The 24,987-nt window shown below is 36.6% G+C and overlaps 1 protein-coding gene across 1 annotated transcript in view; it reads right to left on the bottom strand.

The window, feature by feature from the left end:
- Nucleotides 1-14,235: 14,235 nt before the first annotated feature.
- Nucleotides 14,236-24,987, bottom strand: part of LOC121423123 (extracellular serine/threonine protein kinase FAM20C-like) — a 51,048-nt gene continuing 40,296 nt past the window's right edge. Inside the window, exons 7-9 of the mRNA XM_041618412.1 lie at nucleotides 20,763-20,844; nucleotides 15,406-15,465; nucleotides 14,236-14,830 (exon numbers count right to left, since the gene is read on the bottom strand). Of these exons, the coding sequence (XP_041474346.1) occupies nucleotides 14,533-14,830; nucleotides 15,406-15,465; nucleotides 20,763-20,844 (440 nt within the window). The 3' untranslated portion in view covers nucleotides 14,236-14,532. The remainder of the gene's footprint in view (nucleotides 14,831-15,405; nucleotides 15,466-20,762; nucleotides 20,845-24,987) is intronic.

A 24,987-nucleotide genomic window follows, 5' to 3' on the forward strand; every position in this document is an offset into this window, starting at 1 on the left:
ATGTTCTCGTTGAATGTCCATTTGTAATAGGTCCATGATAATACCAAGTTCCCACTGTAACTATTTGCATCACGATTCAAACGTCGTACTTAATCGTGGAGTAGTCGTAGCGATCTTGACGGATCGTATCAGATCAGTAGTGGCAATCGTATTGATCGTATATTTTTTTGGAATGGTTCACAAATTTTCGCAATCAGTTACGGGAGGCCAATCGTGGCTTTCTTAAAGGATCGCACGACAGCGGGAACGAGGTTTTAAGAATTACGATCAAACGCAACACAAATTATCGAACACAACTTGATGTTCAACTTATCAAACGCGCGTTTTAGGGTTGATTGATTTTTGAGTTGCATTTAATCACAGCTCATTATGAAACTGGTCCCACATCAACTGAGGGTGAACCATGTTAATATTTTGTAATTTCATTAAAGCGGATGAAAGATTGCTCCGATTTAGGATAAAGGGGTATAGGATCTTGTATGGGAAAAGCAGTACGGTTTACATGAGGGCAGACATGTAATCTTATTCGGTACTCAATATTTCAAACGTCGAGTTATGAAGTGCTTTGCGATGGATCAACCACCCAAAGTCACTCCATTTCCGTTCGTTGAGGAATGATCAACACGTCAAATGATATCAATCACTCAACACAATGTGAGGGATTTTTCAATCCTCGACGCACGACAGACTCAAGAACATAGAAAATATATTGTCAAATGCCCTTTCACGACAATTAACAGTCAAGAAGTCTTTGTCACAAACTGGTGAATCAAGACGGCAGTTTCGTCCTAAACTGTGTACAAACGACACACATGCATTTGCAATTTTTCGTCAGCTCTGGACTCCAGACGAAACTGCAGTTCCGGTTCACCAACTTTTTTGACAAAGACCTCCCAGCTGTTTACTTTCGATTGACTGGCATTTTCGACACATTTACTGTGTAGTTGAATCCGTTCTGCGTCGTGGGCTGAACATTCCCTATAGTGGTAGGCTACCACGAAAGCAATGACGACATTGACGACGTTTTCGGATACTGAAAACATCAAAACACATTCATTAGTGAGCTAAAAAGGTGACGGAAGGATACGATAAAGGTTGAGCATCATAATTACTGACAAACAAACCAGTATTTGTGTTCCTGACCAGACAATTATATGGTTATCATTCATGCAATTGGCGACGGCGAAGAGTAAAGTTTGTGGATATTTTTATTAAATCCGATTGTTTCCATGGCGATAGAACGCACACGTACATTCTCATTGAACAATGGGATACATTACGCTTTCCAGCGTCACTTTGGCCTCCCTGATTGAGACAACATGAAGCAAATGAAATACATATGTATTGTGTTTGATAATATATAGTCACACTCTCATAACCAACTCCATATCGATCCAAGCAATTACGTTCTTGCGAACGGTATATCGTGGTTCGGTTTGGAGGTAGTGTGTCTGTGGCTTTTCAAAGTGTTTGTGTAATATTTCACTAGCCACGTTATAAATTACTGTATTCGGAATATTAACTGTCGTCAGTTACTTCATGGATGTTGTATTTCATAGAGTATTTGTCATTCTTTATGTATTTCATATTTTGTTGTGTCTCATAAGCAGTGTAGTAAAATAACGAGAAATCGTCATTACGGTGTAGCGTTAATTTCGGTGAAAGTTACGTAATCTTCGCACACCGAATTCGCATAGCGGCAGCATGGTCGAGTGATTTTTGTAGCCTGTTATTAGTCGTTTCGCGCGTATTTGACACACAAGCTTGCACCGTGCAATGATGCACACAGCACCCACGCTCTTGACCGAAGAGACGACCCAACATGCCCAATGAACTTACACACAAACTAAGGCCTATACCTCGGCTATCTTTCCTTGTATGCACACGTTAATGCACACACTAAACCCCATCTCCCTGGTATACACATGATACATGTAATGATAAGCATGATAAGAGAGGATTGAGATGAATGAGGGAAATTGTTCTCTGACCATCGACGTGATCATTGTGAATGTAGCCTTGTAGGCCTACAAACACGCACGCTAACTGACCACGGGACCATACAGCCAGTACCAAATTATTCACCGTTTCCCCCTTTTCTGCACTTAACAGTCATAAGCCAAAGGAAAAATAAGGGATATTAATGATTCATGCGATATTGGACAAGTCATGTAAGTTTTATAATTTCATCATGTTCATCTGTTTTGTAATTGACGATTCTGATCCTTCACTGTGTCGGTGAACTGCATCAAGGACTCATCATTTTTAAATAGTTTTTACTGGTTTTTATTGTACATGTCAATCTTATGTTCCCCGTTGCTATCACCTATGAATATTAATACTATAACGAACCTTCAAGTACGACGTTGTGTGCATATTGATCAGTACACTACGTGTAGAATGAAAGTTTACATATCGGATACAAAAGTTTACGTGAATGACGGCTGTCATAAACGCCTATCAGTCGTTTTATTCAGCTCGGCAAAACTGATGTACAGGTTCTTTTGGTAATTTATAACAAAATGCCACGGTAAAAAAAAAATCGGCGCGGATAGATCGAATGCTAATAAAGTTGAAAAACAAAGTATCGTACTTTGCAGAAATCCTTTTGTTTTGGGACAAATCGCCGGGAAGGGAAAGAAGGGGGAAGAGCTCGTGGAATCGTTCGCTCTCGCTCGTTTCTCATAGGTTTTGCGTGCAAATCTCCGTGAACCGCTGGCAATGTGCAGCGCTCTCGCTGTTATCGATTCACTGTGGTGACCTCATTTTATTACATGTTTGCGTAATGACGATTTCGCGTGATTTTACTACACTGATAAGTATTAGAATATCAATTACTGCATTTTTCCTAAATGCAGATTCCGCTAAAGTACTAAATGTATATTTCGCATTGTTCGTGATATGTGAATTTACATATTGTATTCTAATATTTTATGTTGAATAAAATGAGAACATTGATGCCTTGAATTTGACCAATGTTGTCTTCACTTCAGGAGCGAGGTGTGTATCAAGAAGGCCTATTCTAATTTTAAAAAAATACCCATCAGTAAAAGGATGAGTTTGTTTTTAATGTTTGTCTAAAAGTATTTTTAGGCCAGTAATGAGAGCTAGAAAGCAAAGATTCAGTTTTCTAATCATGTAGACCTACATTTCATTTACCATGAAATAGTATTTGAATATTTATAAGTTATTGAATAAATCACATTTGCATACGATAAAAGTACCGTTTACATTAGAAATAGGGTATCGATATTTATTTCCTAACTCGTTTTGCAATGTGAATTGAATTTTCTTTTATAAGTTGAAAGGATGGAGTGAGTTTTATTTTTCTCACGTTTCGAAATGGACGGTTCTGATTTTTCCCTTTTCTTCAAATGTGTAAAATGGTGATCGTTTATCCTTACGTGTGTGTGTATGGGTCAATCCATGTCAAATCAACCAATGCTTGTCACCCGACCCTCTTCGATTTTCTTTAAACTCGCACCAAATGTTGCCCCAAGTGTCTGACGGAAAAATCTGAAATATTTTGCCCCAAGGTCAAATGGTTGCTAAGATACGGCCTCCCATAGCAACCAATGCGCACACAACAAAATTATTTTAAATAAAATTGCCTATTTTTGATTGACTACTGCAGCAAAGTTTGATTGATTACAGTCTTCTTTTTAAGTAAATTGGAAGAACTTTTTGGTCTAAACATGCAGAGTATACTGTAGCGCGGACCTGTCAACCGGATTTCGCACACGAGGTCACCGAAAATGGCGTTAAGCATCCGTGTCAATGATTTCAGAAGCATGTTTGGAGGCTCATAAATCCAAAACTAAATTAGCTTAGAACCAAATATTATGCACACTTATGGACTTTCAGATACTCAACAGAATTACAAAAAATTGATCCAAGAGTATGTGTCGTTTTCCTGTAGGGCGCCCTCAAAGTTGGATTTTTTTCAAAAGATGCCAAGTTCAAGGTCACGGATCACCTCCCGTCCCATCGAGGAGGGGGACCAATTTCTGTGTTTTGATAGACATTTACCCATATTTTCAAGTGTTACTTGAGAAATTTTGCTACCGGAATGTTAAGGGACTGATTTGCGCATTCCAAAATGGTCGTAAATACCCTAAAATTGATGTTAATGACACATACATGCTTTTCAACACTTTTCAAATTGTGATAACTCAAAGATGAAGAGCCCAAAGACATTGATCTCTTCTGTGATGATAGTCTGTAATTAGTATTAAAAGGATATATCTTCAAAAATAGTTTGTATTGTTGGTAATGACCTTGAAAACACACCTAAAATTCAATAAAAACAGTAAATTGGCTAATTTTCCAGAATCAAAAGGCATTCAAATGGTGTTTACATTGACTTTCAAATGGGTGTCATTTCAAGGCAAAGAGTGAGCTAAAGCTAAAACTTGAAAGACATGTTCAACTTTTGGTCTACTTTGAGCAACATAAAATATTTGAACTCAAAACCATATCATTTGACCTTGAAATTATTCCAAACATAGCTATTTGTTGCTTCATAAGTAGCATATTCAAATCACGCATGTACATTGTACTTTGCAACACATTTCAAAATGGATTTTCTCATAGAGAGAATACCTGATCAGGCTGATATTTGCAGTATAAGTAGTCTGTAATGGGTTCTTGGAGGATCTACAGATTAAGTACCTATTATCTCATGACAATGACCTTGAAAATACAGCTGAAAATCATAAAAATCAATATATCATACAATTCTCATTAATAATCAAGTGTTTTTATCCACTTTTAATTTTGTGTTATTCCATCTTAGATTGTGAGTTCATGCTGATAATTGCAAATCATGTTCCACTTTTGGTCTACTTTAAGCTACATGAAATATTTGAGATCAAAACCATATCATTTGACCTTGAAATTATTCCAAATATAGCTATTTGTTGCTTTATAAGTAGCATATTCAAATCGCACGTGTACATTGTACTTTGCAACACATTTCAAAATGGATTTTCTCATAGAGAGAATACATGATCAGGCTGATATATGCAGTATTAGTACTCTGTAATGAGTACTTGGAAAATCTACGGTTTAGGTAACTATTCTATCAAGACATGAGTGGGTTAAAAACACTTGATTACTAATGAAAATTGTATGATATATTGATTTTCATGATTTTCAGCTGTATTTTCAAGGTCATTGTCATGAGAGAATAGGTACTTAATCTGTAGATCCTCCAAGAACCCATTACAGACTACTTATACTGCAAATATCAGCCTGATCAGGTATTCTCTCTATGAGAAAATCCATTTTGAAATGTGTTGCAAAGTACAATGTACACGCGCGATTTGAATATGCTACTTATGAAGCAACAAATAGCTATATTTGGAATAATTTCAAGGTCAAATTATATGGTTTTGAGTTCAAATATTTCATTTAGCTTAAAGTAGACCAAAAGTGGAACATGATTTGCAATTATCAGCATGGACTCACAATCTAAAATGGAATAACACACAATTAAAAGTGGATAAAAACACTTAATTATTATTTAATTAATGAAAATTGTATGATTTATTGATTTTCATGATTTTCACCTGTATTTTCAAGGTCATTATCATGAGAGAATAGGTACTTAATCTGTAGATCCTCCAAGAACCCATTACAGACTACTTATACTGCAAATATCAGCCTGATCAGGTATTCTCTCTATAAGAAAATCCATTTTGAAATGTGTTGCAAAGTACAATGTACACGCGCGATATGAATATGCTACTTATGAAGCAACAAATAGCTATATTTGGAATAATTTCAAGGTCAAATGATATGGTTTTGAGTTCAAATATTATATGTTGCTTAAAGTAGACCAAAAGTTGAACATGTCCTCCAAGTTTTGGCTTAAGCTCACCCTTTGTATTGAAATGACACTCATTTGAAAGTCAATGTAAACACCATTTGAATGCCTTTTGATTCTGGAAAATTAGCCAATTTACTGTTTTTATTGAATTTTAGGTGTGTTTTCAAGGTCATTACCAACAATACAAACTATTTTTGAAGATATATCCTTTTAATACTAATTACAGACTATCATCACAGAAGAGATCAATGTCTTTGGGCTCTTCATCTTTGAGCTATCACAATTTGAAAAGTGTTAAAAAGCATGTATGTGTCATTAGCATCAATTTTAGGGTGTTTACGACCATTTTGGAATGCGCAAATCAGCCCCTAAACATTCCGGTAGCAAAATTTCTCAAGTAACACTTGAAAATATGGGTAAATGTCTATCAAAACACAGAAATTGGTCCCCGTCCTCGATGGGACGGGAGGTGATCCGTGACCTTGAACTTGGCATCTTTTGAAAAAAATCCAACTTTGAGGGCGCCCTACAGGAAAACGACACATACTCTTGGGTCAATTTTTTGTAATTCTGTTGAGCATCTGAAAGTCCATAAATGTGCATAATATTTGGTTCTAAGCTAAATTAGTTTTGGATTTATGAGCCTCCAAACATGCTTCTGAAATCATTGACACGGATGCTTAACGCCATTTTCGGTGACCTCGAGTGCGAAATCCGGTTGACAGGTCCGCACTACAGTATACTCTGCATGTTTAGACCAAAAAGTTCTTCCAATTTACTTAGAATGAAGACTGTAATCAATCAAACTTTGCTGCAGTAGTCAATCAAACATAGCCAATTTCATTTAAAATAATTTTGTTGTGTGCGCATTGGTTGCTATGGGAGGCCGTATCTTAGCAACCATTTGACCTTGTGGCAAAATATTTCAGATTTTTCCGTCAGACACTTGGGGCAACATTTGGTGCGAGTTTAAAGAAAATCGAAGAGGGTCGGGTGACAAATTGTCTGAAAATTGGTTGATTTGACGTGGATTGACCCGTATATAGTATCTATTGATGTTATATAAGTTTATTTTTTATTTACAGATTAAAGTAATATTTATGATTGATAAAAGAAATGAAAATGACTGTCTGTGTATTTTCTCACTTGTTTTTCTTAAACTACACTCTTAAAACAGAGAAGTAAAAAATTACCCCGTGTTGGGTGGAAAAGGAACACGCATGTAGCAAGGTAACCCCCCCCAAAAAAAAATATTGGGCAAAATGTATGTTTGAATGGTGAATTTCAACGCAACATTGCATAAAATTAACTAAATATTTGTTATCATTTTACCCAACAAGCATGCATGTTCCCATTTTACCCATTATTGGGTAAAACTGTTTTTTAGAGTGTACGAACACCCCGGTGTTAAAGTTTGGTTTTAGTTCAACACATATGGGACTTATTATACAACACCCTTGATTCTTACTTTTACACTATATGGTTCAATCTCTCGTGAGTAATTATTTTAACACCGCACACTCTCAAAAATGTTTGGCATAAAAGGACAAATTTTTAACCATCACTGGGCAACATACTGTCAACACAACTATTGGTTAAAATCTGTCCAAATTTGGTAATAAAAACTAATCATTAGGTAATGAATTTGTTCAATTGGATAATAATTGCCAAGGATACATATATATATATATATATATTTACCAACATACATTATCCAAAACGGTTATTGCCCAATATTTTAAGTGTGCAGGGTGCGGTGATCTCGGGAAACCAACTGGAGTCAATTTTAACATCCCAGCTTTTACAATGTCCATTATGATTATGTATTATTAAAAAAAGTTGTAAATATTCATTAAAATTGTCAAACGCCGCGCCTTCCTATCTGCAACATTAAAATATTAATTAAAAATGGAAATGATAATAAATAGTAATGCTTAGAAATATTAATCAACAGTCACATGTACCCGACTTGTACAGACACACCAAAATTACTCTAAATGGGAAAATATAAAAGTTTGCATTTCAGGTCAAAAAGAATCTAAACATTTCCCAAACCTAAAAGTTCATTTGAGTCAGTGCATATAATTGTTATCTTCATCCTTACCATAGTAAGTAATGCAGACAAAATGAACTTAATTCCACGTATCAAAATGCAATACATGATTAAGTTTAAATAGTGGAAGATGATTCGCCATTATTTCATCCTCAAATTGGTTGACTGCGAAAAAGACACAAATTATAAAGCTAGTAGGCATACTAGGTCAGATGGCGCTTTACGTATTGAATTTACAATATAATGTAAGACATAAGATAACATTAATGTAAAAAAAAGAAGAGGAACCAACAGTTTGCCCTGCGGTATACCGCACATAGCAACGGGAAGTGCGGAAGAATTGCCTTTGTTTACGAACATGACAAATATGTGTCTGTGAAATACCTCCGACAATCTGCAACCAGTATAGGACATGCACTATGAAACATGATAAAAGAAAATATGTTCATAATAAGAATCGATTGCTTTGATCCAGGAATTTAGTGATAGAGTACTATACAAATCTCTGAATATATCATATAGACAGCGCACTAGCATATAGGAGGGGGTGGGGGCTTGGGGGTAAAAGAATTCAGCAAATTTTTCACTACCAAGCAAAAAAAAAAGGATAATGCACGATAACATATTCTAAATATTTGGTTAAAATCTATCAGAAAACATAAGATTTTTGCCAGCTTGCTTCACTCGCATTTTTTGTTGTTGACATTCGCCCCATTCGCCGTGCGTGGGGCCCCATACTCTTTATGCTACTAACCCAGTGGAAATATTTTCGCCGTCCGTAGAAATTGCAAATGGCACTGTGATTTTGGCGCAAAAGTTAGAAACCGTAGAAAAAAAATCATCGATGGTGTAGAAAACAAGGCAAATTGACGTCAAAATTGACATATCAGCTGATAGAGTGTTGTTAGATATATCTTCCATGATCTATTGGCCTTTATAAAGCAGGAAGCAGAATGTTTGGAGACACGATACATTTAAAATGTCAAAGTATCAGGTCTATAACGCTCCTGATTTGGTAGCAATATTCCGGTCCCGTTCTTGTTCACATAATTGATGAATACTAATTACAAGTAATCCCAGACGTGAAAATAATAAGCGTTGTTATTTTCCCCTCCTGGGGTCCGTTGCAGAAAGAGTTGCGATAAACGTCAATAATTGTATTGTCAGAGGATAGCAACTAAAGTGGTTTTAAAAAAGGCAGTCATTGAAAAGACATGCGGGTATTTTGCGGGGCGGATCAAGCATTGGCCGGTGGGGCGGAAGTACATAAGAAAATTATGCCAAGCAAACCACGAATAAATGGTGTTATCACATAGGACTATAGTGCATAAGCGGCGGAAGCGGGGGGACAGATCCCCCAAAATTTGAGGTGGGGGGGGGACGTTCCCCCCTAATTTTTGATTGCTAACCTTTTTTTTTGCTTGTCAATTTTGTTTCCTGCGTCCCACCCTAAATTCTGGTGGACCCCCCTTAAAATGTCTCTTGTCCCCCCCCCCTAAAATTTTTTTTTGCTTGTCAAATTTTTTTTACGTGTCCATCACAAAATTTCAGGTAGACCCCCCCTGGTTTTTTTTCCGCCGCCAATGCTATAGTGTATGCGATTCATGTTAACTCAATTTACTCAGGTGCGTAGGGAAGGTGGCGGGAGTGGGGGGGGGGTCTAAAGCTTCTCCCTAACTTTAAAGTTTGTTTAGGCAATCTTGTATCAAATCAAAGTTTCGTGATTACCTACACATAATGCATCACATTTAATTCTAACTTACTACAACCAACGGTGTGGGGGGTAGGGTCCATATAGGTTTATGTTTTGTACATCACAATTGTGTATTTGAAGGAAGGGGGGGGGGGGTCGGAAGCTACATTCAATTTAGAATTGTCAAATGATGCATCTACAATGACTATGAATTTCTCGAGTTACTTTAGATCTCTTGATATTATGTTTTTGTTATACTGCAAGTAACCCCAAAGTAAAGACGATTATCATGAATACACCATATACCTAGTAAACATACTCTCTGTTGGGAAAATGTGAAGAGAATGAACCACGGCTGCGATACGTGCAATTTGAATGTCATCGGAATCATTTCTGGTTCATTAACCACTGCTATCAGGGTATTTTTAGGGAACACCGAGTATAAACATGATTAATATCGTTCGATGAATTCCCACAGGTAGATATATTTTCCTCGCAGTCTATATTAAAGGTCAGGTCCACCCCAGAAAAATGTTGATTTGAGTAAATATAGAAAAATCAAACTAGCATAACACTGACAATTTTATCAAAATCGGGTATAAAATGAGAAAGTCATGACATTTTTTTAAATTTTTGCTTATTTTTCACAAAACAGTGATGTGGACAACTCAGTAAAATGCAAATGAGACAGAGGGTGATGTCCCTCGCTCACTATTTCTTTTTTTTTTGTTTAAAGTATACAATATTTTACAGATTAGACAATAAGGACTAACTTGACTGAACCATATATGGTATTAAACAATGCTAATTCCTTACTTTCAGGGAGGAATTAATCGTTGTTTCACTTGACATTGAGCACAAAATGAGAATATTTCATATTTGATATACTAGCAATGAAATACAGAAGAAATAGTGAGTGGATGACGTAATCAGTATCCTAATTTGCATACCGACCAGGATGTGCATATACCTGTTTTGTGAAATTATGCGAAACTATAAAATGTCATAACCTTAATATTTCCCATCCGATTTCTATGAAATTTTCAGTGTTATGTTTGTCGGATTTTTCTATTTTTATTGAAAACAACTTTTTTTTTCATGGGAGGACTTTTCCTTTAAATATGGAGCGTTGTGGCCCAGTGGATTAGTCTCCGGACTTTGAAACAGAGGGTCGTGGGTTCGAATCCCAGCCATGGCGTAATTTCCATCGGCAAGAAATTTATCCCCATTGTGCTGCACTCGACCCAGGTGAGGTGAATGGGTACCCGGTAGGATTTTTTCCTTGAACGCTTTAGCGCATATATGGCTGCTCAGCTACAGCTCGGGTAATGATACCAAGTATCAAAACGCAGTTGAGTATACGCACATATTAACTGCGCTATATTAATGTAATATTATTATGCAAAGTACACTATACTCATTTTGACACGAAATACAGGAAAAAAGACAATTTTCCTCAAGAAATAGTAATTTATTTTCACAAAATAATGTGGCCCCAAGATCGTCTTCCAATTATATATAGTACACCCAAGTGTTCATCTACAGCAAGAAAACACCTTGACGATTATTTTTACCATAATATTGGCAAGTCAATGGTAGAAAAAGAAAATCACAGGATGATTAGACATACATTTCATACCAAAGAACAAAAGAACATATTAAAGACGTGATGTGTCAATCATAGTGAGTGATGTCGTCATGATTAACACCTCGCAAGTGTACCGGGTGTTAGGCTCCAGGAGAAAAAAAATAAACTAGAAGATGTGAAAATTGTGATGAAAATGGAGGATATGGATCCGGAAAATAAACAACTAAAGAGTGAGGGACAGATAGAGAGAGAGAGAGAGAGAGAGAAGGGGGTGGGGGCAGCGAAGGAGAGAGTGTAATTTGCGTGCCTATGTATGTATGATGGGTGATGGGGTGTGTGTGTTGAGAGAGAGAGAGAGAGAGAAAGGGGGTTACAAGAGATAGAAAGAGGTAGAAAATAAGGGATGGGTGATACATAGAATGAGGAAAAAGGACAGATGCACAGACAGATAGACAGAGTAATAGGGAGATCGAAGTAGGAACATGGGCAAAGTTTGTTTAAGTAACAGACAGTAAGGGAAGTAATATACCCTTTTACAGAGCTCAAATCTATTACATCAGGTTATTCCTCCTAACTAGAGATAATAAGTTAACGTGCAAAGCTAATAAATTAAAAACTAAAATAAGATACATGTATCAATCCCTCTTATTCACCGACCACGAATATGAAAAAATAATTATAATCATTGAAATGATTAATGTTTTCATATCAATTATATTAAATTATCTCATAAAAATCATTACATTTTACAGAGGCTCATGATTACTTACTTTGGTTACATATAAATACTTCTGATCAATTAAAAAACATTGAGAAAGAGTATAGAAGTGTAATTTGCGAGAGTACATGATCAATAAATATATGATTTACAAAATATACGATTCATTCATGAAACATCAATCGTATGAAACACACGCCATCTATACATACAATATAATGAATAGTCTCACCCACTCAACAATTAACATGGCACTTGAAGCATGTATGTCATAAATCAACCTAATAAATTACGTACATTTATGCTTTGAACTAAATAAGAATTACAATACTAAGCAAGAAACCACTAAGATAAAGACAATTCACTACACAACTAGGCAAAAATGGCAATTTCTACTGGCGCAAACAATACGACACAAATACATGTATTAGAATAATAGTTTTCAATGAAGGTTTCCGAAGCGCATTTAAAAAAAAATCAGCTACATTTTTAAGCTACCGTGGTAACGACATAATCGAAGCATTCGTTGATGAATGATCGGCATCTTCAATCAGAGCATTGATATTCTCTCTGACAAAATACTGTAAGAGAAAACAAAACAATACATTACATTTCATTCGATTGTTCACTGATGTAAGATTGAAACATTAATGTGAATATCTTCTCAAGGATTACACGAAACGGTTGAGAGGAAGTAAATAATCTAAGTTTACATAAGAAAGTTGTAAGATTTAAATCGCTGCATTTGATAACTATCAACACGTTTCAGTGAAAAAAAACACACACACAACATATAATTAAATTGCATTAATAAATCTAAATATGGGGAACTATGGTTTTCAAGCGCCAAAACGTTTCGGTTCCGACGTTATGCGCTTGTTAAGCTCATCTGACTTAATGACGGGAAAATAGTTGCAAAAGCCTATTAACTGCAATGCTTACGGCGTAGTCACATTTCCCCTACGGCGACGAGTTGAAAAAACTGTTTTGATATGTTTGTACCAGCTACATAGAGGTGGTTTGAATAATAATGAATAAAACGGCTGCTTTCGACTCGCCGTAGGGGAAATGTGACTGCAGCAGTTAGTTACACCAGAGAATCTGACTCATAACCAACCGATGGTATGTCTTTGGAAAAAAAATCAGAAGATATGTGATACCGATTTTGGTTTGGACACCACCAATCTCCTTCATTTGAACTTCATATCTTATCTTAAGTATAATTGATTATGCTAGATTCTCTTAGGAATCGGAATATAGCTTACATTCCATTCATAATAAACTCTTACTAACGAAATGGAAACAACTGCGGCACAGTCACACAAATGAAACCGATTCCAGACCAACCAATGTATTTACGTTGTTTTCCAATGTCATACCATTGGTTGGCTTGGAGTCGGTTTCACTGGTGGACTGTGGCATTATGTTAGACATACATGACATAGGTCTAGAACACCTGGAATTCAGAATGAGGGTATTGGTGCACCCTTACCCTTCTCTCCATTGGGGAAAGGGTAACCACATATGGGGAGCGTTCCATGAAATGTTTATTAATGATTTTCCCCACTGTTCATTATGTTAGACATATATGACATAGTTCTAGAACATCTAGAATTCAGAATGAGGGTATTGGTGCACCCGTACCCTTCTCTCCATTGGGGAAAGGGTAACCACATATGGGGAGCGTTCCATGAAATGTTTATTAATGATTTCCCCACTGTTCATTATGTTAGACATATATGACATAGGTCTCTAGAACATCTAGAATTCAGAATGAGAGTGTTGGTGTACCTTACCATTCTCTCCATTAAGGCAAGGGTAAACACAGATGGGGAGCGTTCCATGAAAAGATTTGTTATGATTTCCCCAGACTAATCTACCATTCAGCCAATCAGATGCAATGATTTGCAGTAGACAATAAAAGTTGGTGAAAATAACTGACTGTATATGATGAACTCTGTAACTGTCATGGCCACATAAAAATGCCTTCATAAAAAAATCAGATTGCTTTTGAGAACAAAATAATGTAACATTAAGTAAAAAGTAACTTGAGATTAAAAGCAGAAGCTAATTGAATACTTTCATTGATTAACATGTAGACTTGTAAATACAAGCATTTCAGATTGCCATCTGAAAACATTAAACAGGGAACAGCTAAATGATTATTTTGGACAACGTGTAAGGAAAGACAAACCTAAAAGATAACATTCGCACGAAACTTATAACATGTACTCATAAGAACACTTAGAATTGCACAAAATGAATAATTAAATTTCGAAATGCATATCACATTATCGATCTACCCTTATTAAGGGATGAATAAAAAAAACACATTAGCGGTTCTTGCTTTTTCGGAGTTGACAATTTTCTTTTTGACGATGCTTACAAAAAGCTGTGAAATTTACAATAAAATTCTGAAGACTGAATCGAAACATGCGAAAATGCCAACACAATAGCTGACTTCGTCATGTAACATAAAAATGGAGAAGTCTTGACGCAACATTGACGCATTTCAGAGAGAGAGAGAGGGGGGGGATCACGCGTATCTACACTTATAAAACGGAATGCTTCAGATTTCGCATCAACTTCTTGTAGAAGCCTTACTGTTCACCAGTCATAATCAATAAAAAAGAGAATTTTTTTCTCATTATTAAAAGTCGAAGTCATCATCATCAAGATCCGAACCGTACGGTTGCATGGCTTCTTTTTCCTTATAGTCTTCTATCCGCGGTTCCGGTTTGAAGACTTCATCTTCGGATCCGATTCTTGTCACGCATCGCGAGAGTTGTTCAAGAATTATGGAAAGACGTCGGTCCAGAGCTTCCAGGTGCTCCTCCACAACGACAGGGGCTATTCTATCGGTTGCCAGCGAATCTCTCATGACATCGCTTAACCGATATCTATCTGACGCAAGAAGCTTGAGACGTTCATGCGTAGACTGTCGTAATCTATAGAAATAATAAGAACAAAAACAAATGCCATTGTCATGAATTTGCTAATCGTGCTGTTGATGAAATGCCAGTTTCAATGAATAATATTTCCCTTTTTAAGAACTTACGTAGGCCTACTATAGCATGAAACGTCTCTTCATGATCATGGCATACAAAAAGAGTAAGGACGGTAATAAAATGCCATCTCCATGGAGTATAGTAAAAACTGTTTGTTTTCTAGCTTCACCGTCATTGCTTTGAATATTAACTCCTTTTTGATTAATGGCGGCGCTTTGGAGATTACAGTGAGCCAGAAGAAAAAAAAAAGCGTGCACAACGGGCTCCTATGTATTTTATTTTGTCATATCTTATGAATATTTTGACAAATAAGCTTTGATGATAATGATGATGCCCAGTTATGTAAAGTATTATAGCTCGGATGGTATTCATAGATACCGACTTAGAAAACTCTTTTTACACACGGTATTGTCTGCTCAAATATAAAAAAGAAATGTAAAGTCTTGGAAAGAACAAGTTCCTTAAGTTCTTTCCTCGGATTAGTATAGGCGCCAATATGATAAGTGTATGCGTACCTACAACACTGAATTAGAGGAGCCAATATACTGAGTTCATCATGTCTGTGCTTTCCAAATCTGTAATCAGAGAAAAACAAATATAATAAGTAAGGATCTACTATGTTCTTATAGTAATGATGCATGTTACTACAACCATATGGCGTGTTAGCGTTGCAAGCTATTTAATACCCCCCCCCCCCCCCAGCTTCTGCACGGCTACCTCGATCGGGCGCACGAACGTTTGGCAACTACAGATGATCGCCTTCTCAAAGGATGCAAGAGTTGCAGTGGAATTCGAACCCCGGACCTTGTGGTTCAAATTCTGGAGACTTATCCACTTAGCCACCACTCCTCTAGATTTTGTTTGAATAATGAAGAGCCAATAAAGAAAAAATGAAGTAACTGCTTCGTTTTCATACCTTTGCGCTAACACAATAGAATGCAAAAATAACCTCACTTCTAGAGCGTCTATCAAAACTTAGGTACTTTTAGTGGAGCACTTCATGTTGGAAAATAATATGATTTGACCATAAAGAATATGCAGTAGCAAGCTGATGACGTCATCTGTCAACGTATAATTTTCTGTTGATTGAAAGTTTGTCCTTCAAGAAAGTAAAAGTAAGATTGACTACGTAGCTTTGATGAGCAAAGTCACCACTGCTGAAACTTATTTAGTTACAAGGGAAAGAAAATACCCAAATACGTGACAATATGAAGTAAGTTTGATTACATGTAATAAAGTTTTTTAAAAATTGGAGCCATATCACCAAATCAATAATGACAACATCCATATACTCACAATACATTGCTTAACAAAATAATACATTAACTTTGTTATCTTTAATAAGACTTGACGAAATTTTCAGCGTTTACCTTAATAATTTTATTCCAATTATTCAGATATCACTTTTAAGCAAGGAGTACCCCTTTAACAAGACTATCGTAAATAGAGTAAGGCGAACCCGTCATATTATACGTCATTTTAAATGTAATTTTGACATTTAAGATAAAGAGAGTTTTAGCGAATGAATAACACGAACTCATACTTATTACAAGTCATAGTCGATTAAATGGGTTTTTGCCCCCATGTGAACGAAAACTCTCAGTCATAAGTACCTTCTTATTATTTGGCAGTGACATAGTAAGTAATCAGATTCAAAATACATCTTCCAAGAGCTTGGTCACACCTCGTCGTGCACTTTATACGTGTCATATGCGGAGAACTTTGTAGAAATTTCTAGCACCATACGCACGGGTTTTTTTTCCAAGCACGAAGCAGTATACGAAGACCAGCAAGGTCGCAAATCACTGGACACAACCCGCGGTGCACCTTCCTACGCGTAATTTGCGGCAAATACCGTGTTTACACTTGATCGGCTTTTGAATCGCGTGTAAACGCGAGTAACTTGCATCCGTTCGCGGTTCATTACCGGCATCAAAGTAGTAGGTGCACCACCAAAGTAGTAGGTTCTGAACCGCGAGCCGATGCAGAATCGGCTTTTTTACTACGTGTAAACAGAAAGCCAATTCTGCATCGGCAATTTGTGCGCACTTCATTTACTTTACTCTTGTGACGTAATTGTAAGCGCACCTTATTTGTCTATGAAGCGCACTGATCCAGCGTTGTCTTTATTATGACGTATCGTTGTCTTTATTATGACGTATATTGTTGGTGTGCATATCATGTTGCAAGGTTTTTGCATCGGCTCGCGGTTCTGAACCGTCAGCTGTAACAACGTGTAAACGCAAACCAAATGCCGATTAAGTGTAAACACGGTATAAGTTTGTGTCGAACGCGCGTCCTTTTTTATCAATCACGCATGAATACACAGTGAAACCCATAACCATCGTACCTCCTGTACTACGTGCTAATTACGTCGAATGCACAAGCAAGTCGAGAAGATCACGTGAGCCTCACTCGCAACATGTCGTTCACATCTGTGTTTGTGATCTGAGGTGAATTTTCCAGAAAGTTCTTGCGGCGAAAGCAAAGGTCCTCACTTTCATCTAGCACGCAGAACTCGCAGGGAAGCGCTTGGACATGTTAAAAAAATCGTTGTGCGTGGCAAGTGTTCTTATAAACACATATCATACGCACGGTCATCGTACCTCCTGGCTCCTGCACCTTATTCTGACGTCGAACGCACAAGATCACCCGAGATCCCCTGGGCTTCTTGGCTAAAAACGGAGCCGTGGTATGCATCAAGTCGGTTGTGCGTCGGTTGTGCCTTGCAGATAAGGCGCTGCGCCTTCGCCTTCTGATAGATGGCCAATGCTAATAAGTATAATGGTATACCGGTAGTCGCGAGAGAAGACATAATCAAGTGCATGGCTGAGTGTGACCACAATGTCAGACGTATATATCAGCCAAAATTACCAAGACAGTTGGAGGTCTTTGTCGAAAATATTAGTGAACGGGTATACAGCAGTTTGGTCCCAGCTTTCGGAGCTGACAACAAATTGCAAACATGTCGTTTGCTCATAGTCCGCGGCGAACTGCTGTCTTAATTGATTCAGCAAACTTCGACAAAGTCTTCTTGGGTCCGCTGCAGAAAGAGTTGCAATCAATCGCAACTCTAAAAATAATGCGCAACTTGATTTTCAACCATTCAACAGCGCGCATTTGGGACTTGCGATCGATTTTTTGACTTGTGTTTAAACGTAACTGTATCTGCAACGGACCCCTCGACTGTTCATTGTCATGAAGGGCATTTGGAAATGCATTTCTATGTTCTTGAATCCGTGGTGCATCGTGGGAGCGAATACTTCTTATTTGTTCAGGGGTCCGTTGCAGAAAGAGTTGCGTTTAAACGCAAGTCAAAAAATCAATCGCAAGTTCGAAATGCGCGCTGCTGATTGGTAGAAAATCAAGTTACGCATGATTTTTAGAGTTGCGGTTGATTGCAACTCTTTCTGCAACGGGCCTCAGATCCAATTGCCGGCTGCGATGTATAGACGTGCATACAAAGATACGAACGAGTTGCGACCGTCGCTTTAATTAACTTAATAACGACTATTTCTGGCTCAAAATTGATTGTGAGTAAATGCCATACCAGTTTGAGTAAATTTGATTCAGATTTATTATGTAGTACATTGCACACTTTGATTTTTAAAAGAGATGAATAACAGCTAATAACATTCCAACTTCATCATAATTCCGAAAAAATAAAAGTACTCAATTCTGGTCACGACAACAACTGAAGCATCCTAAAAAATGACTAGCATTTCAGTATTAAGATAAACTTGAATGATTATTAAACCAGTTTAAATTATACATGTAAACCTAACCATCTGGTATCTGTTTTTATTGAGATTTGCGTCTAATAGTTTGCAGTAAATCCTATTTGGCTAGCGAAAATACGAAATCAATATTTTTTTAATGCGCGTATACAAATTGATAGGAAACGCAATATCGTGATATCTACACTCAAACTAATCAAGAACGAACACTCTAAGGTTTCACAGGTGAAACAAAAACTGATTGTAATTACACATCACATGTACAGTCTTGAGCTTGAACCCACCCCTCCTTTCCGGGACATCATAAGTTAGGCTAACCTGAAAATAGCAAGTGTCTAAGAGTACCCTTCCGGCTATTCTCTGTAGTCAAGTGTTCCTAAAGATTGTCGCCACTTCACATTTCAATATTTGGGATCGACAAGAGTGTATACGGGGTTATTAGAATTGAATTATTCCTCTTTTAGGACACCATGAATGAAGACACAATATTACGTTACATAAAACGATTAAAATGTAGAATAAAAGTGATGCCTTCGCAACCTCCTATAACCTAACAAGTGGAATGCCTCTTGCAGTCTCGCCTGCATTACGCAATTCGATATAGCAGCAGTGCTGCCATTGAAAATAGCTAATAAAGAAATATTTACAGAAGAAAACACTATTATTTCCCAAAAATGACCTTTGACCATGATCACGCGACAATGTGCAAAACTATCGTTCCTATTTGATTACCCTTATGCCGATTTTTCATGGGCTAGATCCATTGACTTTCTAGGTTATGATGCCAATTCAACACATACTCCCAACACGGCCAGAGTTCATCGACCTTTAAATGAACTTTGATCTTGGCCATGTTTCCGAGACGCGCATAGGGTATTCAGGGGCACGCTGCTGCTCTTATGTCCAAGTTTCATGAACTAGATCCATACAATTTCAAAGTTATGATGACAATTCCTCAAATACCCCAACATGGCCAAAGTTTGTTGACCCTAAGTGACTTTTGACCTTAATCATGTCACCCGAAACTCAGGCAGGATCTTCAGTGATACACTATTACCTTTATCTCTACGTTTTATGAACTAGGTCCATATACTTTCGAAATTATGATATTTCAAAAACAAAAACCTTGGTTAAGACTTCGACATTGATTCCCCAAACATGGTCTAAGTTCAATGAGCCTAAATGACATCTGACCTAAGTCATGTGACCTAAATACTGAGGCGGTATGTTCAGTAATAGTTGATTACCCTTATGTCAAAGTTCCATGAACTGGGTCCATATACTTTCTAAGTTATGATGACATTTCAAAAACTTAACCTTAGATAAGATTTCAACGTTGACAACGCCGCCGTCGGAAAAGCGGCGCCTATAGTCTCGCTCTGCTATACAGGCGAGACAAAAATGAATAATTGTTATCATTTATAATTTGAGACCATCTGATTCTCCAAAATGTATTTGTGGAGGTGAGTTTCCATGTACATTTTACCAGGGAAGTGGGAGTTAGACTTCCCTGATTTAAAGGTCAAGTCCACCCAAGAAAAAATGTTGATTGGAATAAATAGAGAAAATTCAAACTAGCCTAACGCTGACAATTTCATCAAAATCGGATATAAAATAAGTTATGACATTTTAAAGTTTTGTTTATTTTTCACAAAACAGTGATATGCACAACTCAGCGACATGAAAATCAGACAGTCAATGATGTCCCTCACGATTTATCTTGTTTTTTATTGTTTAAATTATACAATATTCAATTTTTACAGATATGACAATAAGGACCAACTTGACTGAAACAAATAGTATTAAACAATGCTAATTCAAAACGTCCAGAGAGGAATTAATCGTTGTTTCACTTGACAATGAGAAGAAAATGAGAATACTTTACATTTCATGTAATGAAATACAAAAGAAATGGTGAGTGGGTTACGTCATCAGTCTCCTCGTTTGCAGGATGTGCATATAACTGTGAAATTAAGCGAAACATTAAAATGTCATAATTTTTTTATTTCACATCCGATTTTGATGAAATTTTCAGTGTTATGGTTGATGGATTATTCTCTTTTTATATAAATCAACTTCTTATTTGGATGGACTTGTCCTACAAACAGGAAAATTCTTTTTCATTTTGTACTTACGCTCTACCATGATCGAGATGGATGGGAAATGTAAAGTTTCCGAAAGCTTCAAATGTCTCGTAGTGATGCCTGTCCATATTACCTATAAAACACAAACAAACAAACGAGAAAATAAATATCAATTCAATCTGAGGTATTAACAATACCTACATCAATGTTCCAAGACCATTTACTCCATTTACTCAATATTTATTTACCAATTCATGTCTTTGTTTATTCATTCATTATTTATGCATTTTCAAATCAAAAAGATATTTTGAAAGTATCGGCAAAATATTCATTTCTATTGCTGCTTTATAAATTGTTATTCAGAAACACTTCACCAGGAGAGTCGAAATACATTTATACCAATATAAAACGAGATATATTTCAAAATCATTAAAATCACGGAGACCATATATAGCGAGAGTTAATTTGCTGTGTAACATTGTGAGTTCTTCACAATCACTGAGTACTTATTTCAAAGGAAATTTGGGAAGACTTTATAAAGTCTGAAATACCTTAATTAATGCTAATATTCCTAGTTTTCTTGATAGAAAACTCTACATTTTCCTTACTAATACCAAAATACGCGATGTTTAAAAGGGGGAAAATCAATGAAAAACATTTTAGTAAAAGAATGCATCACTCTATCTGTCTATCGTATACTTCATAATTCAACAAGAACATTTGCTTTAATATTTGTTTGTCAGGAATTTCCCCAGTTTTCAATGAAATTCATAAATCCTACAAAATTACGTTTAAACTTTATGCTCTCACACAGCAGAGAGCATCGATGAACAAAGCTTTAAAAGACACAGACCGTTATGTCGACAATGTGTTATGTATGGATGCTTTGAATAAAAATGATATGATTATAATTTTTCTCACTTCTAGGAACATGTTTATGGACAAGATTCAGTTGTAAGTTTGTATCATCAATGATTAACATGTCGAACAAATGACGAATTTAGATAATTTCGACAAAAAGTGATCAGGGAAAAAAATGCTACTATCATTAATAAACAACTGCATGGTTATCGAAGAAAATCTCGTTCGTGCGATTTGTGTCATTCATTTTTTAGCTTTTCGGAAGAGCGAACCACTTTAAAATAGGAACACTGGTTTTAATTTCAATTTCTGTATCCAGATAAATCCACTTATCAGCTGAGCTTGATATCAGGTGCACAAAATTCGTGACCATTAACAAGAGCCTACTTACACCAGAGGAGCAATCAGCATAGGCGTTAAAAAGTTAAGAATAAATGAGGCTGCACTGCAAAAATTCCGGTGTTGATTTAACACCAGCCCGGAATCTCTATATCTTCACACCAGACAAGAGTTAAACGACATTTTGGTCTTACACCAGAAAGGTGTTTATACAACACCAATTAGTATCAAAACAGCATCGGTTTGATTCCAAACTGGTGTTGTTTCTATAATTCTCTGGTGTGGACATAAATAGATTCCGGGCTGGTGTTAAATCAACGCCGGAGTTTTTTGTAGTGTGTTAAGGTTCTCAACAGTGCACAATTTCTGAAATATCGTAAGAGAGCAAAGCGAGCAAGGAAATAAAAAATAGTCACTTTCATATAGAATCAATTTGTATTTTGTCATCTCTCTCTCGAAAAAAAAAAGATCATAAAAACACAAGTTTCTTTTCAGCATCTTTGGTACTACTTTTGGTACTGTGGAAATCTTTTAAAGGGGGGATTCGTACAGTAATTTTTTAAAGGTGCGATTTCGCACCTATGTGACCTGGTAGCTGCAAATATTCTCTCATAAAGATCCTCTCAGAAAAAAAAAATCCTTGCTACATCACTCACTTATTGCTTTATCATTCGTAAACGAATTCCTTGTTTCAGACAACTCAATGAACATTAGAACCGGGAGGTAGTAAGGGATATCTACATTTTCTTGTAAAAGTTGACAAAACGTCATTTGCTTTAACATTGATGAATCTTCAGAGATCATAGGATATGCGCAGGGGTGAAACTCTCTGCCGTTTGTACTGGGTTTCCCCCGTTTTAAAAGAACTAAAGATGTTTAATAATGAGACTACATTTTTTTTTGCAATCAAGTTTCTTGATCCATCAAAGCAGGCATTGAATTTAGTCCAAGATATTGACACCTCACCCTTATTTAATAAATCTAATAAATTTCTTAGCTTCTGTGATTTGCACGCGCGGGAAGAGGAATTATTTGTCTTTCCTCCATAGAGCCTTCATTCAACATCAATGTCACAGACACTCTAGATTATCATCCACCGTTTCGTTCCGTGGCGACACGGGAACCTCACTGTCAACAAGTTGCCTACACACTTGAACAGTAATTAAAAGTCACCTATAAATAGCGACGCTTAAATGAGGGAGAATTGTCCACGGCGATGCAATAACTCATACCGAAGCACGATAACTTGTAAACAACTCTTCCCTCTCTTTCCGGCCGCGGTTCACAAAACAACAAAATTTTCAAGGGTGCATGTGTGTGTGTGTGTGCACGTGCAACGCGCGCGTGTGTGAGAGGGAAGTGAGGGTGCGTATGGGTGTGTGAGTTCGAGATTTAAAATCTTCAAGGGAAAAGAAGGTTGGATATATTCACTGAATTTCCTGTCTACATCGCTGCAAAATGAAAAGTTCAAACAGTCATGCTATAAAATGTTGATTTCAATTTAATTAAAATAAAAAAGGTCTATGAATATCAAAGTATGAGGTCATCTAGCAATTGTTAAAGTTGACGTTCGTTGATCTTCAGCGCAATGATTTCTTGAAATGGTGAGTTTCACAGTCCGCATGCCCATGAACAAACGTGTTTTTCACGACTGTTTTTCAGAACCGGTATTGAATTCTCTATTTTTTTATCACACCATGGGCACTGACGAAGTTCATTTTTGAGAGCTATGCGCCGTTTTCTTTTAACATTCTTTATAAATCTATGGTTTTATTATTATGTTTTTTAATGGAATTCTACTATTACTATTAGTAATTATGTAGACAAAAGAGACAAAGAGTACATCTTTGTGAGATAATGCATTAAGTCCCAACATTTTTTTTTCCAATGTATATTGCCAATTTTCGACACAACACCACGTCTTCTTCAGGCCGATTTGCTACATGTGGATGCAGGCTTAAAGGGGTACACTAGGCTGAAAATAATATGATTTGAACAGATAAAGAAAAATCAGACAAACAAAACACTGAAATGTTGATCAAAATCGGACAAGGAATAACAAAGTTATGGCATTTTAAAAAATTGCATTATTCCGGTGAAACAGTTCCAGGCATGACTCATGAATATTCAATGAGCAAACTGATGATGTCATATCCCCACTTGTTCTTTTGTAATTTTTATTATGAAATTAGGTTTGTTCAAATTTTTACCTTCAAGAACTAAAAAAAATGGACAACTGGTTTAGTGCATTATATATTCATTGCTGCAACTTATTTCATTACAAGGGAGACAGATCATTCTCGCATGATTTCATAATAACAATAACACAAGAAAAGGGAAAAGGGATGTGACATCATCAGCCTACCTAATGAATATTCACGACGACGTGTATATAACTGCTTTCACAATGTATTGCTAAACTTTAAAGTTCAATAACTTCGCTATTTGTTATCCGATTTTGATGAAATTTTCGGCATTTTACTCTATGTATTCAGATATAAATATTTTCAGCCCGGAGTATCCCTTTAATGCAACTTGAGAAAATGAGGCAGAATGTAGACGCACTGCCAAATAAAGAATAGAGGACGGGGGGGGGGGGGTTGAGGGAAGAGGGGTGAGGAAAGATGGGGAGGGATGGAAGAAAGATGGAGAGAGAGAGAGGGAGAGCGTGAGTGACGAGATGCATTTTTTTCGTTGCCGTCCTTTTCTGGTCTACTTCACGCCCCCCTGTACATCCATAAATTTCTTTATAAATGTTAGTTACAAATACTTATATTATAAGACACAATACGTTTAATTTCGTGTTCTAATAGTTATTATTATGCATCACGATAGAACACGCTGACCTGGCAAGACGGGTGTATTCAGTAACACCTGATTGATAGCAGCAACAGACAAAGAATTTAATGACTTTTCTGATTTTCCAGTCTGGTCGTTTTAAGAGATGCTCGTGTTGGAATGCAGCTAACTAAGTCTAGAAATATACAATCAAGACAGTGTACTATGCAAAGATAATTAAAACCACGTTTATGTATAGCAGCTTTGTTCTCATTCTGGTGGAACAGTAATAAAAGAT

Source organism: Lytechinus variegatus, chromosome 10, assembly GCF_018143015.1.
Source record: "Lytechinus variegatus isolate NC3 chromosome 10, Lvar_3.0, whole genome shotgun sequence".
Lineage (NCBI taxonomy): Eukaryota > Metazoa > Echinodermata > Echinoidea > Temnopleuroida > Toxopneustidae > Lytechinus > Lytechinus variegatus.